The sequence below is a fragment of the Nomascus leucogenys genome, chromosome 5 (genome assembly GCF_006542625.1).
Source record: "Nomascus leucogenys isolate Asia chromosome 5, Asia_NLE_v1, whole genome shotgun sequence".
Taxonomy (NCBI): domain Eukaryota; kingdom Metazoa; phylum Chordata; class Mammalia; order Primates; family Hylobatidae; genus Nomascus; species Nomascus leucogenys.
The window spans coordinates 16,274,107-16,290,168 of NC_044385.1; the positions used below are offsets into that span (position 1 = coordinate 16,274,107).

General features: G+C 39.3%; 1 protein-coding gene across 7 annotated transcripts in view; it reads right to left on the reverse strand.

Annotated features, from left to right (window-relative positions):
- Positions 1 to 16,062, reverse strand: part of DISC1 (DISC1 scaffold protein) — a 411,448-nt gene that overhangs the window by 203,852 nt on the left and 191,534 nt on the right. For 5 of the 7 annotated variants that reach the window (XM_030812687.1, XM_030812676.1, XM_030812680.1 and 2 more), the window contains one exon: positions 10,027 to 10,215. The exons of 1 other annotated variant lie outside the window; for it this stretch is intronic. In XM_030812687.1, the coding sequence (XP_030668547.1) occupies positions 10,027 to 10,215 (189 nt within the window). Of the gene's footprint in view, positions 1 to 10,026; positions 10,216 to 15,591; positions 15,669 to 16,062 lie in introns of those variants that run through there. One more of the 7 variants, XM_030812677.1, reaches the window with a different exon arrangement.

Consider the following 16,062-nt stretch of genomic DNA (forward strand, 5'->3'; position numbering starts at 1 on the left):
ATCCAGCCCTCCCCAGTTACAGAAAAGCCTCAACGGAAAGTGGATTAGACACAGTGGCCATCCCCAAGTCCAAAACACAACAGGACTAAGGGCCCAGGGCAGCAAACACTAGCTCCTCAAAGCAGTCAGGGCAGGAAAACATTCATCAGCATACTCTCTCTCTTTTATAAGAGCTCAGAGAATCTGAAAAATCAAATTAGCAACAAGTGATGATCTCTCCAGTAAATACCATCTCTCTTGGGTTGTTAACATATGGCAGCTTCAAAGAAAAAGTACAGAGCTGAAATGGCAGGAGTGTGTACAGGAAGCCATAACTCATGAAAATGCCAAGAAGGAAAACAAAATATTTCTCACCAAATTAATCATTGAAAAAACTGTGACCACATAAAAGATGTCATATTTAGCCAAGTAAAATTAAATTCCGCAAAACCTCACAAAACCAAATTTGGTTTATAAAGAATCAACCTTCATTCCTGAAAATCCTAAATTATATCACAGTTTAAATGTTGTTTTATTTGTGCTGGGCGCAGTGGCTCATGCCTGTAATCCCAGCCCTTTAGGGGGCCGAGGCAGGTGGATCACGAGGTCAGGAGTTCAAGACCAGCCTGGCAAGGATGGTGAAATCCCGTCTCTACTAAAAATACAAAAAATTAGCCAGGCATGGTGGCAGGCACCTGTAATCCCAGCTATTCGGGAGGCTGAGGCAGAGAACTGCCTGAACCTGGGAGGTGGAGGTTGCAGTGAGCCAAGATCGTGCCACTGCACTCTAGCCTTGGCAATAGACTGAGACTCTATCTCAAAAAAAAAAGTTGTTTTATTTAACTAAAGTTCAAAACTCACTCAAAAGAAGCCTAGAAAGATTGACATCACATGTTGCAAATTGAATGCCTTGTAATCAAAAGGATGACAAATTAGTAAATTCTTAAAAGCAAACAGGGCTTCTAACTACTTCTTTACCAGAAACTGAGTAATGTATCAATCTAATAACCAATGCATTTACTTATAGAAATACAAAGGAAAACATTGACATTTCAGCATTTTAGAACAGGAAGTAGAAATAGCAACAGTTCTTTGAAAATATACAAAAAACTGGTTTGAAGTCAACAAATATGTATCCAATTAAATTGCTATAGTTCAACTTCTCTCTGATTTATGGTAGTATGCCAAGTTTCTCCTAGTCACCCTTCAAAAATAAAGAATTGAGGTTTTAATACAAAAGATACGAGCTTCATAGGGTGATAACCTATAGAACCTCCTACTAGTGAGTTAAATTATCCATCTGCTATAGCAACATGGCAGATAGTGGATTATCATCTCAGGCACAAAATATAGGGAGGGTGCTTGAAAACTTCAAAAATGAAAAAAAAAATACCCGTCTTTTCAGGATGTTCAACATCATCAATAGATGACTTTTTGCAGACTTTTGTTTTGTAATTATGAATCTGTGAGTGTGGTATTTAGGTAGGGCGATGAGGTTGCGGGATGGATAGAGCCTGACATTAGGAATCAAGTTCATAAAGAACATAAAGCAATGTCAAAGGTAAAATGGCAGGTAAGAAGGATTCAGATGTTGGCCTTGCCCCCTGAAGGCTCTGTGGCAGGATCCTTCCTAAACCTCAGCTTCTTCATCGGTAAAACAGAGATTCCAGTGGAGCTGGTACCACAGCAGTCCAGAGGATGAGATGACTAAAGTGTGTCAAGTCTTAGCACAGTGCTTAGTTCTCAACTGCTTGAGAAACAAAAAGAAAGGGATAAGTCTTTGTTACTAAAAAGAGGGTGACTTCATGCAAGGGATCATTCCTTTCCTTCAAAGAAAACATTAAATCCACAATAGCTGTAGCTCATCCGTGCATACAGAAATCTGTGCCCAAGAAATACATACTGAATACACACAGCAAAGATCAGTGGAAGAAGAAATCTGCAAAGAACTTATATTTAAACTTCTAAGGATCTATATGAAAGACAATGTGAATAATAGAATTTGGTTTTATTAATTCCAGGTAAGTTCTAATGATCACGACAATATATTTTCAAATCATTGGGATGATATTAAAACATAAAGCATTAGGCTGAAGTTGTGCAGTTAACTGAGGGTGGTACCACTCCTACCTGGGGGCATTGAAAAATGGGGGTGGGAAGAAGAGTTGGATGCAGACAATGACCAGGGATGTGAAATATTCTGCAATACACGGTAGGGGCCCCATGCAAAAAATAATCCCCTCACCCAAAACATAGCAAATAGGCTCTTCTTTAAGATCATAAAGTTCCACTTACCATCACTCTTAGCTTAATCTTCAGGACATTATATGAGTGTGTGTGAGTACATGTGTCTGCCAACATTATCAAAGCCCAGACTCCATATGAAATGTACAAAGAGACTCTAATAGGCACTGATTAGTAAGAATAATCTACAAAGCAGAAAATCTGGCCGATATTTAAGAGACACATGTACCCACCCTATTACATAGAGTCAAGTTTCTGCTCTAAACGAATTAGCATGTTAAAAAAAACTGCCTGTTGCAATTTGGTACGAAATATAATTGAAAACATCATTGTATTTCCACCCAGGGGGTAAGTGACTTACATATTTTAAGGGAGTATAGAAACAAGTAGAGAGACAAGTGAAAAAAGATGTAACAATAGTAGGGACTTCTAAAAATATATATGGATAAAAGTGGGAAAAGGAGATCAAAACTGGCTGAGAGCAAGAAAATAAATGAACAAAGTATAAATTGAATTATGGAAATTCACATACAAGGGGCTAGAATTAAAAGGGACCTCAGTAGCCACAGGGACTATCTAATTCATCTCTGGACCATGAGGGCCTGCCACAGCGCCTAACATATTGTAAGTACTCAATAAATGCTTGTGGGAAGGAGGGAGGGATGGATGGATGGATGGATGGATGGATGGATGGATGGATGGAAATGCAACTTCAGGATCTGGTTCTACAGTATTATATATGAAGCAATTGAGACTCAGATAAAATTCAGTGACTTGCTGAAGATTATTCATTCATTAAGCCTCACATTCTGATGTTATATATATCAGGTGCTATGCAGATGATTAGGGAAGGGCAGGACTGAGATTAAACTGATGCCCCCTACATCCTAATCCAGGCTTTTTCCACTGTATGGGGATGCCTCCCAAAAGAATTATCACAGCGACTTAATAAAGGAGGGAGAAAGTTAGTTGCAAATTTCAAGCTTAGAAATTCACAGGCAAAAATGGCTGAAGGGAAGTAATCACACTAATAGTGATGCAAGGATGTAATTGGAAATGAAAAAATGGAGAGAAATTAAAAACACAAACATAGATTTAATCAGGGTCCTGATAAAGTGATAAAGTAATCAATAAGGCAAATCAAAGATAAATGATTAGAGATTTAAAACCTCAGCCTATCAGAAAAACTTGAGGGAAAGGATTTTGAATTTTTTTTATTTCTTCCAAAAGATCCTATTTGACATATTTTTTTAATCTAAATGACCGAAGATTTCGAATTTGGAAAGGCAGACACATATCTATTTCCCATATAAACATCTACATTTCTTGCCACATAGCACCGCAACACTCATCTGGTTCCAAAGCAGACGGCTTGGCCCTCTGTTATCAAGAGCACTATCACCGTTCTGGCCTGGAGAGCTAACTTGTCTTATACATAGGTCTTAGCCAAAGCTCAGAGGAAACAAGTGACATTTGGTGAGTATACAGGATATGTTCTCCAGCCACTTTTTAGGTACTACGTTACATCTCGGAATAATGCCAGAAATTGGAAGATGCCGTATTTAAACTTCACTAGCCCAAGCCCTAATTCACCTCCATAGTTTAATACCTTAATGTTTCTTAAAATGTGAGGGATCTTAGAACGACCCCTTTTAAAATCTGCTGAAAAACTGGATCTTTTTGTGGGAAAAACTGTACATACCTACATATCTAAAATGTATATGTGGTTTCAGTCTCTCCTGTCCACAGTCCCTCCTGCTTTGAAGGGATCCCCTAACATGTTTTTTCCTAGAGGTAGTTGGTCACAACCATTGGATAACATGCTTATCACCTGAGTGATAAAATATTCTGGACACCAAACCCTGATGACATGCAATTCACCTGTATAACGAACCTGCATACGTACCCCGAACCTAAGATAGAAAGTTTTAAAAAATAATAATACAAGTAAAAGAGCTTTCTGCATGTGTTACAAATCTGCTCAGGAGGACTTCCCACTATGCTTTCAAGAAAATTGTCTTGAAGAATTTAGCATCACTCTGAATTCCCAAAAAACTCTGTGCTTTTCAAGGTGCTTTTGAGGAAGAAGGATGGTGCTTCAACTGTCTTTTTTGCTCTGACTTCTAGGAAGTTCATTATCACATCATATTCTCAATCAAATAATTAACACTTGACATTGGCATTTTCTTCTGCCTTTGTTTTTAAATTTTATTGTTGTTTGTTAATTTTATTGTTTTTATCTTTGTTATATGTATTGTCCCGGTTCTCCATTTCCTCCCTCTCCCTGCCAATAAAAGAGACCCATAGATTTTATTCTTTTGTTCTACTTTTTCATGAATGTTTCTTCTACATATATCTGATATATGCGGAAAAAAAGAATTACTGCCTATATATGGAGAACTTGTAACTCACAAGATTTCTAAACTAAAAGACTTTTCTTAATAGGTGTGAAGTGAAATTCTGCAAGTAGCTGCATCCGGGAACTTCAGAGTTAAACCGATATCTCAGTATAATCTGTCACTGCTATAGTTTCTTTTCTTTGACCTCCAAACCTTATGTTGAAATTTGATCCCCAGTGTTGAAGGTGGAGCCTAATGGGAGGTGTCTGGGTCGTGGGGGCAGATCCCTCATGAATACCTTGGTCATCAATGAGTGAGTTCTCACTCTATTAGTTTCTGGGAGAGCTGGTTGTTAAAAAGAGTGTGCCATGTCCCTTCTCTCTCTCTTTTTGCTTCCTCTCTCACCAGTGAGCTGCCCACGCCAGCTCCCCTTCATCTTCTGCCATGAGTGGAAGCAGCCTGAGGCCCTCACCAGAAGCAGATGTTGGCACTATGCTTCTTAGACAGCCTGCAAAACTGTGAGCCAAAGAATTCCCTTTTCTTTATAAATGACCCAGCCTCAGGTATTCCTCTATAGCAACGCAGATGGACTAAGACACTCATGCTTCCTTTCATCACCTATTTCAAGCTCAAAAATTATGAGATTGTGCCAAGAATTAGGGCAGGATCTTGTCATTGTGAACTTACAACTTTTCTATCTAAAGCAAAAGGCCCTAACCCCAAACCGTAATTGGAAAGGTGCCTCTACTCCAACCTCACTATAAACTTAAATGTTTATAGTTACCCTTCAGCTGCCCCTTCCCTGCCTCCCATTCCCCTCTTACTCACCGAAAGACAAATGAGTTTAGGCTGGGCACAGTTAGCCATCGTTCTCAGAAAAACAAAATCTTGCTGCTTGGTATTCTCACTTAGAATCCTTTCACTTAGCTTATGGATCCCCCTACACAGATTCCTGACAGCTCACTGGGCCAGGGAACCAGCCAGATTTTTGAGCTACATCTGCAGTATCTTTTCTACTCAGAAAGCTGGCATAAGGTGGGAAAATTCATTAACATGCTAATGATGTCCTATTTAAAATTCTAGTCCTGATTATTCTGTGATTAAATCTCTCCCTTTGACGTCGGTTTCCTTTATAGCTGAGTTACAGTGCAAAATCAACAATATTAATAAAGTACAATACAGATTACCAATTTATACACAAGGGATGGTGAAAAACTGTTGCATAAATCTGAGGGCTGTCCTTTTTTCTTGAAAAGCAGTGGTAGGCTGGGCGCGGTGGCTCACGCTTGTAATCCCAGCACTTTGGGAGGCCTAAGCGGGTGGATCACCTGAGGTCAGGAGTTTGAGACCAGCCTGGCCAACATGGTGAAACTCCGACACTACTAAAAAAATACAAAAATTAGCTGGGCGTGGTGGTGGGCACCTATAATCCCAGCTACCTGGGAGGCTGAGGCAGGAGAATCGCTTGAACCTGGGAGGCAGAGGTTGCAGTGAGCAGAGATCGCACCATTACACTCTAGCCTGGGTGACAAGAGCAAAACTCTGTCTCAAAAAAAAAAAAAAAAAAGCAGATGTAGCAAACTGTAAAAGTTGCTGATATTTTTCATTCCACCCTTCTTTAAATAAACACACACATTGGAATCCACAATGATTAAATGTTTATAGTTAATTTCCATAAATATTCAAGGCTTGAAAGATAGATTTAGCTTTTCCTTCTATTTCACCACACTTAACATTGCTCAGAATTCAAATGTGTTATCCTGAAGTCTTAAGAACAGCTGACAGGAGTTAAAGCACACTTCTTTATCATCTCTTTATAGAGATTGTGTCTTGGCGACAAAAGCCAATGGATTCGGTGATGAGGTCTGTCTCCCTTTGCCCTTGAGTACCTTAGCATATTTCAGTTCCTTTTCTACCACCGTATTGTTCTATCTGCTGACACTCCAAACTGAATATCCAACTCAGACAACTTAAGCATCTTCCAAGAAAGACAAACTTATCACTACCCTCATTAATTTGGAAAATGAATAAAGAAGCAGAAGATTCAAGGTCCGGATCTGCAATCCAAAATGCAGGAAGAGAGGACTCATTCATGTGTCATTTTAACATCTGGCCCCAGTAAATGAACAAATATTGATGGTATAGTATATTTACTATTTTAAAAGACATCATGCTGGACACCAAAGCAGTACAGTGAAACCTAAGAACAATGTTCTGACCTCAGTGGACTCACAATCTAGCCAGAGACACAAGATACAATGATATTTTAAGTGATGCGTGCAGCAAATTCATCTCAGGTGCATCATTAGAGATACACTTCACATCATTAAGAGGTCTCTGTATGAGAGACACTGCTAATTGTTCCCTAAGACTGCAAATCTCCCCTTTTGCCACAGAAACAGAATTCAGCACTTTAGTGGGGCACATTGCTGCCCAGGGTAAGGACAGCTCCCAGCCCCTCTTGCAAGTAGCTGTTACCATATAACAAGGTTAAGGTCACAGGGATGTGGCCGTAGCAGAGATGTGTGCAGATTTCTAAAAGGGTACTTAAAGGGGATAGATGAGCTCTCTTCCTTCTTTGTTTTTTTTCTGACTGGACTTGGACATGCATGTGGCTGGGTCAGCCAGGTTGGACTGAATGGCACGTGTTGTGGGGCAGAGAAGAACAAGATAGAAGAGTCTGGGTTCCTGAAAAGCAGGGTGGCTTGATCATCTGTGAGTTGCCTTTTTCCCCCGAACACTGCATTACACAACCATTGTTGGAAATCAAAATCTTTTTTAAGAATACTGCTGGAGAGGATGTGGAGAAATAGGAACACTTTTACACTGTTGGTGGGACTGTAAACTAGTTTGACCATTGTGGAAGTCAGTGTGGCGATTCCTCAGGGATCTAGAACTAGAAATACCATTTGACCCAGCCATCCCATTACTGGGTATATACCCAAAGGACTATAAATCATGCTGCTATAAAGACACATGCACACGTATGTTTATTGCGGCACTATTCACAATAGCAAAGAGTTGGAACCAACCCAAATGTCCAACAACGATAGACTGGATTAAGAAAATGTGGCACATATACACCATGGAATACCATGCAGCCACAAAAAATGATGAGTTCATGTCCTTTGTAGGGACATGGATGAAGCTGGAAACCATCATTCTCAGTAAACTATTGCAAGGACAAAAAACCAAACACCGTATGGTCTCACTCATAGGTGGGAACTGAACAATGAGAACTCATGGACACAGGAAGGGGAACATCACACTCCGGGGACTGTTGTGGGGTGGGGGGAGAGGGGAGGGATAGCATTAGGAGATATACCTAATGCTAAATCACGAGTTAATGGGTGCAGCAAAACAACATGGCACATGGATACATATGTAACAAACCTGCACATTGTGCACATGTACCCCAAAACTTAAAGTATAATAATAAAAAATAAAAATAAAAAAATAAAAAAAATACAAGTCAAAAAAAAAAAGAATACTACATATTGCTCATTTCTTAAGTGGTTTCATTCTCTAAGGCTAAAAAGAGTCATGGTACATGCATGCATATGTGTATGTGCATAAGTACACTCTCCTTTGTACTTCCTCTACATTTAAACTTGAACACAGAGCTCCCTCTGAATTTTTAACCCTCAAAACACAAAAAAAGCTGAATATGGACTTTGGCCCAGTTTTATCACATTTTAATAAATAAAAGCTTCAACATATTCAGGAATTCATTATTTGTTTCCCACACTCTCAAACCTAGATTGTTAATTTGGTTCACCTAAAGCCAACTTACCTCAAATTGGTTAAAAAAAAATTAAGCACGTGTAAATCAATATATAGGGAAAGGGTGGCTGATCCAGCAAAATCCAAGTGTAAAAACATAAACAGAGGCTTCACAACAGTAATGAGCCATCTGCAATTTAGAATCATCCATGGTAACAATCTCTCATTCCATTTGTTTATGTTTTATTCATCATTGTGAAAATACTTAGTGAAGTGACAATGATGAGATTCAAAAATACTGCATGGTTTTTTTTTTTAAAAGAGATATTAATGGCTTTCAAGGGCTCAACTATTCAAATGAAAATATTGCTGGACTAAATTTGCTCAAATATGTTCACTTCCTCTTTATTCTTGGATATAATATATTCTTCATTTTGTGACAAAAAATTATGTGGTGATAACATGAGAAATTCCGTAGTTTCCATTGTTTATACATTTAAAAAATCAATAGCAGAACCCTACTTCAAATGTACAATCCTCATTCCTATCATGACAGAGTAAACCAGGCTGTGGTGTCTTGGGTGGGCATGTTGTCATTCCTTAGTACTACAGTTATTTAGCCTCAAACGTACTGTCTCTAGTTACATATATGGCAAAAACAAGTCTTGACCTTTAAGAATGAAAAGAAAAAAGATAAGTACTGAGTTGTTAAGCCAACTTAAGGGTATTCATTACAAAGAAGACAGAATAACTACTGAACATACTCTTTGATTCAAATATCTCTATGAAGAAACCTCTCTCTACACAAATTGATGGGCATTTTAAAAGAAAATTTATTCATCCCAAATTGATGCACTTAACTTCAGCTAGCTGATTTTATATTTCTCAAACTAGCTTATAAATACTAGTCTTCATTTACTTCAATTTATGGAATATTTACAAAAGCCCTATTTCAAATCTGGTTCCTATCAGCCCCGTTTTTTTCTTATTTCTTCTTAAATAAGCGTACTTTGTAAAATACAGCCATTTATTCATACATATATTTCTTTCATTTGTTTTAGTAAATGACATGTATTTAAGAACCATTTTTTAAGAAAAAAGTTTTTACTATCTCAATTTGCACTGAACCAGCGTGTTCTGAGACCATCCCTCTGGGTGCAAATCTCAGAGTAAGCTCAGTTACTCTTAACAACTGGAAAAGGAAACAACACAGGAACACTTGAACTCCTCTGACAAGCAGACATTTTGGCTAAGGCAGCATTCACATCTTCTACATCATCCTTCCTGGGGAAAGAAGCTCTCAGAAAAGTCCACACATAGAAGAGCCACTTCATGGTCTTCCCTCAATTTTCTCAGATCAGCCTGATTTAGTCTATGATTGTGCAGACTAGGAGACGGAGCCAAGGGACAAAAGGAAGATAATTGTCACACAAAGAAAATGCTCAAGACCTTGCCAAGGGAGAAATTGCTCTAAATAACAACAAGGCTATTAGCAAACACAGGGTGAGACAGGGAACAGAAAAAGAAAAGATGTCACATGTGAATATGAAAACAAAAGCTGACAAGTAATTCCATTCAGTTTGCCAAGGCGCCTGCCAAAAATGTCCCCAAGGAAAAGGGCCATGTGCTCCATGACGCTCTTCACAGTGACGTTCGCATAAAGGACAGAACATCCTGCCTGGCCACAAAACACAACAAATGCCATCAATATCTGGCCGGGGAACAGTTGTGCACTACCTACCATAGGCAGTCTCCTGGTGCTCCACTTCTCTTCTCAGTCTGTCGTAATCTTCTTTAAGACTTCCCAGCTTTTTGACATTCCTGGAACTCAACACCAGCAGCTTGCTGAGGAGTCCCTCCAGCCCTTCTCTCTCTGATGTTAATGATCTAATCTCCTCGGTGAGGTCTTTAGCTGTACAGAAATGGTTTCCTACAGCACATTGTGGGAGAGAAGGAGGGAAAACAAGCTTTACAGCATCCGCACACATGGAAGACCTAGCAGCAGCTAATGTACGTTCACAGCATGGGCAAAGAAACTGCACTTTGAGATTATGTACAATTTCCTTAGCAGTCCTCTGGGGAAAGAACCTGGAAAAATACTGCTCTCCTTAAACTGGAAAAATCACCAGTCTTTTTTATCACCTTATTCTTGTTATGTCCATTTTAGGAGGAGGAGGAGAAGGAGAAAGAGGGAGGGAGGGAAGGAAGGAGAAGAAGAAGAAGAATGAAGAAGAATAGGAAGAAAGAAGAAGGAGGAGGAGGACCAAAGCAGCCCTTAAAAAGTGAGTCTTCACCAAGTTGGTGAAGCCATCTCCCATAAAGTATGATGACACAACAATGTCCCAGTGGAATCCAGAGAAACCACAACGTGTCACTCCATTCAAATAACATACAAATGTCAAAGAGATGACATATTATAGCAGTGTGGAAGGGGACTGGGCCATATAATCAGAGTTGACCTAAATTAAATTCCTCCCCTGTTTACTCAAATTGTGTGACCTGGAGCAAGAAAATTAGCACATCTGGGGCAAATTTCTTATAAAATATAATTGCAATAACACCTGACTCATAGGTAGTTAGTTACAAGAATAAACAAGAAATTCTGTAAAGCACTGAGAAAAATATATGGTAAATTAAATGTAGCAAGGTTGCAGGATACAAGGTCAATATACAAAAATCAATCTTATGTCTAAATAACAAAAAACTAGAAGATTTTTTTTAAAAGTACAATTTACAAAATATTTTAAAACTCATAATACTGAGGGATACCTTCTTTAAATATGTGCAAGAGCTCTACGGTGAAAGCTATTTTTCAAAAACTGCTGAGACAAATTAAAGACAAATAATTTAAAAGATACACTGTACACATACACTGGAAGTTCAATATTGGTAAGATTTCAATTTTCCCCACATTGATTCATTGATTTAATACAATTCCAATCAAAATTTTATGAGGTTCTTTTGTAGAAATTTATGTGCTTATTCTAAAACGTCTAAGAGTGAGCTGGGCATGGTGGCTCACACCTGTAATCCCAGCACTTTGGGAGGCCAAGGTGGTGGGTCCCTTGAGGTCAGGTGTTCAAGACCAGCCTGGCCAACATGGCGAAACCCTATCTCTACTAAAAATATAAAAATTACTCTGGCACAGTGGTAAGCACCTGTAATCCCAGCTACTCAAGAGGCTGAGGCAGGAGAATCACTTAAACCCAGAAGGCGTAGGTTGCAGTGAGCTGAGATCCTGCCACTGCACTCTAGCTTGAGCAACAGAGTGAGACTCCATCTCTAAATAAATAAATAAAATCTAGAAGAATGAGCCCATGAGTTTGAGGCTGTAGTGCACTATGACTGCACTTTTGAACAGGCACTGCACTCTTGTCTGGGCAAGATAGCAAGGCCCCACCTCAAAGAAGAAGAGGAAGAAAGAAGAAGGAGGAGGAGGAGGAGGAGGAGAAAGAGGGAGGGAGGGAAGGAAGGAGAAGAAGAAGAAGAATGAAGAAGAATAGGAAGAAAGAAGAAGGAGGAGGAGGAGGAGGAGAACCAAAGCAACCCTTAAAAAGTGAGTCTGGTTTCAAGACTAATGCTAAAGCCACTATAAATCAAGGTAACATGGCATTGCATATAGATAAACAGATTGATGGAACAGAATAAACAGTCCAGGAGTGGATTTACACGTATACTGCCAACCAAAGTGCCAAAGCAAGTCAATGAGGAAAAGAAAGTATTTTCAATAAATGGTGCTGGAACAACTAGCTATCTACATGGAAAAAATATTAACCTTGATTCATACCTCAAACCATATAAAAATTTAATTAAAGGTGGATCACAGGCCTAAATGTAAAAGTTAAAACTATGAGGCTTCTACAAAAAAATATAAATGAATATTTTATTGACTTTGGAGTAGGCAAGAACTTCAGATAAGATACAGAAAACACTAACTATTTTAAAAAGGATAAATGGCCTTTATCAAAATTTAAAACTTCTCCTTATCAAAAGACACAACTGAAAAATGAGAAGACAAGTCACAGACTTGGAGAAAATCATTGCATTATGTTTAACTGACAAGGACTTGAATACTACAACTTGACAATTAAAACACAAACGGTGCCATTGAAAAATGGGCAAATGACTTAACAGGCATTTTACAAAGTAAGACACACAAATGGCCAATAAGCATATGAAAAAGCATTTGACACCATTAATTATTAAGAAAAGAAAAATTAAAACCATAAAGATTCCACTACAAGCCCACTCAAATGTTTCAAATTAACTCAACTAAAAACGTCAACATTCACAAGGGTATGGAGCAACTGGAACTCTCACGCATGTAAAATGGTCCCTTCAAGAAAAGTTCTGCCAGTTTCTCATAAAGTTAAATGTATACCTACCTTTTAATCCAACAATTCTACTTCCAGGCATTTACACAAAAGAAATGAAAACATGTCATCAAAAATATTTGCACTCAAATAAATGTTCACAGTGTCTTTATGAAGCAACCTAAATGTCCATCAGCAGGAAAATGCAAAAATAATACTATAGCTATGCAATGAAAGACTACTCAGCAATAAAAAGAAACAAACTTTTCATACGTGCAGCAACATGTATGTGTCTTTTTTTTTTTTGAGACAGAGTTTCACTCTTGTTGCCCAGGCTGGAGTGCAGTGGTGTGATCTCAGCTCACTGCAACCTCTGCCTTCCAGTGTCAAACAATTCTCCTGCCTCAGCCTCCCAAGTAGCTGGGATTACAAGTGCCCACCACCACACCCAGCTAATTTTTGTATTTTTTAGTAGAGACGGGGTTTCACCATGTTGGCCAGGCTGGTCTCAAACTCCTGACCTGGTGATCCACCCGCCCTGGCCTCCCAACGTGCTGGGATTACAGGCATGAGCCACCACGCCCGGTCAACATGTACGTGTCTTTAGAAAAGATACAAAAGAGTAGTGCCACATGATTCCATTAAGTTCTAGAACAGGCCAAATTAATCCATGGTAGAAGATATCAGAACACAGGAGGGACGATGATGACTGGGACAATGCAGGGTGTTGTTTCTTGAGTGATGAAAATGTTCCATCTCTTGGTAGGGCTGTTCGTAACACATGTGTCAAAATTCAAGAACTGTAAACACTTAAGACCAGTGCATTCCAATGAATGTAAACCATACCTCAATTAAAAAGAGGAAAAATTAAGAAATTTTTAAGCATGAACATTGAACAATAAATTAATAAATATATAACATTAATGAGTGTCCCATAAATTAGTTAGTGTTAATTGGAAAATCCCCCTGTGTTTTCTAAGAATTTATAGTAACCATAATCACAATAATAGCTACAAACTTTCTCACCTTTAAATGTCATCACAACTTTAGGAAACAGGTTATATCTTATATTATTATTATTATTTTACATTTTAACATCTCTGAAACAGGGATGTGTCCTACAGTCACCATCAGCCAGGAAGTAGTCAGAATGCAGTGGTTATAACTGGATTGTTTTCCCTGGCCTGGCTGACCATCTGCAACCCCCTGGTGTTTCAATGTACAAACTATTTTAGGACCATCTGCGTACTGGCTGTTGCCTGAAAATCTTGTGTTGATGTAGATTTGTAAGACTGGGAGGCCGGGCGCGGTGGCTCACGCTTGTAATCCCAGCACTTTGGGAGGCCGAGGCGGGCAGATCACGAGGTCAGGAGATAGAGACCATGGTGAAACCCCGTCTCTACTAAAAATACAAAAAATTAGCTGGGCGTGGTGGCGGGCGCCTGTGGTCCCAGCTACTCGGAGAGGCTGAGGCAGGAGAATGGCGTGAACCCGGGAGGCGGAGCTTGCAGTGAGCCGAGATTGAGCCACTGCACTCCAGCCTGGGTGACAGAGCGAGACTCCATCTCAAAAAAAAAAAACAAAAAGACTGGGAAAGCACCAGCATTCAAAACTTGAAGAAAGGTGTTAGCAGTTTCGCAGACAATCCTACAGAAAAGAGTTTATTCTTGGGGGAGAAAAAGTTGCCTCCCAACAACTTCAGTGGTTCAGAGGATGATGATGTGTGGGGAAACACGAACCTCGACAACGCTGAGTCCGAATGTGTTTCAGAAGACTCAGACTGAATAAGAAGATGCCAAGGAAAACCTTAACCAGTTTATTTTCCTTTTTAATGAGTGATATGTGATTTTTCAAAAGCCTAAATACATCTAAAAGAGCTATATCAGTAAGTATAAGATAAAAATTCTAAACCATAGAAAGTACTGTTACTGCTTAATTGACAGCAATTTTTCCTTCTTTGTAATATATAAAATAATGGGTGCTTTTTATGTTCACTGAAATTCATATTGTTATCTCTTTTTACAGCTGGGAAAGCGGAAATCTGGAGAACTAAAATATCTTGCTGAAGATCACAGTGCAGTAAACCATAGGGCAAGTTTCCAACTCGAACATTACCCCAGAACACCTCCTTTTAAACATAAATTATGTTGCTAACTTCTTTATTGTTACTTAATAGGCAGATTTCAAACTGATACAAATGTTGAAAATGATACAAAATGTTTTCCCACCTTAAAGGCATTCTGAAACCTAACACATATCATCTGTCACTGAAGTCCATAGTTTCCAATGCCATGATTGGATAAAGACCCTATTGAGACTCATGTGTTTGTCTCTCACTGTTTAAAGCAACATGACAAACACAAAAGAGAACAAGTACTGCTCCTGCTCTCCGGGAAGTTACCATAAAATAAAGGGGATAAGGTGCCTTCCAAAGAAAAAGCAAATACTAGGAGAGGTCAGAGGAGAAGAGAGATTATTCCAGAAGGATAGACTGAGGCAGATTTCTGGAGGGAAGAATATAAGAGTCCCAAAAGAAGAAATAGGAACTGTGGTTAGAGAGCAATGGGCAAGGGGTAGGAGGTGAGACTAAACGCACAAGGAAGTTCCTTCAAAACAATAGTGCCCCAAATGCCAAGCTGATGGGTTGGACCCGTTTAGGAAAAACTCGCAAAGTCCACAGGAGAGCAGACTGCACTTCCATGAGCTTCAAGTTGTAAACAGTAACCTCAAATAAAACTTTTCCTGGATCAGTAATTTCCATCCTGAACAATGGCCAAGTCAAGGAAGCTGAGGATCGAGCCCCCTACCGCATGCCACAAAGAACCTCAAGGGACCCCACGCTCTGGGGAGCTCGCGGGAGGACCCGCACAGAGGTGTGACTGCGTTGGGGCAGGGTGGCCACATGTACAATGTTGTATCTTCCAATGTTCCTCCTTAGGCTGTGCTTATGAAGTCCCAACACGTCTTCTGGGCTGTGTTTTCAACCAAGAGAGTTAATAAAAAGTGGGATGGGCACCAACTATGCCTCCAGAGACACCAGGCAGAATATGCCACAGCGTGCCATGTCCTCCTGCAAACAGTCAGAAAGAAAAGATCTCTGAAAACAAATTGGAAGAGACTACATATACAGAGCGAGTGCCGGTACAAAAGTTTTGCTGCAAATACACCCTCTAATCCCTTGCAACCCATTGCAAGCTCTAGAGACCAGTGCCCTTGGTAAAACATAGAAGAGATCATTAATTAAAGCCTGGGCCCTTTCTTTGATCCTGAGGAATAAGGCTTGGGAAAATGCACAGTGATAAAAGTGAACATTTTAAAAGAGCAGAATGAGTGTGAATTCCCAAAGAGACCATTCATATCAAAACCCAAGCCATGAGAAAATGCTACAATGCCCTTGATTAATATTTTATAGGCATTTTGACCTCAGATCTAATCCCATGAGGCTTAGACCAAGACCTTGCTTG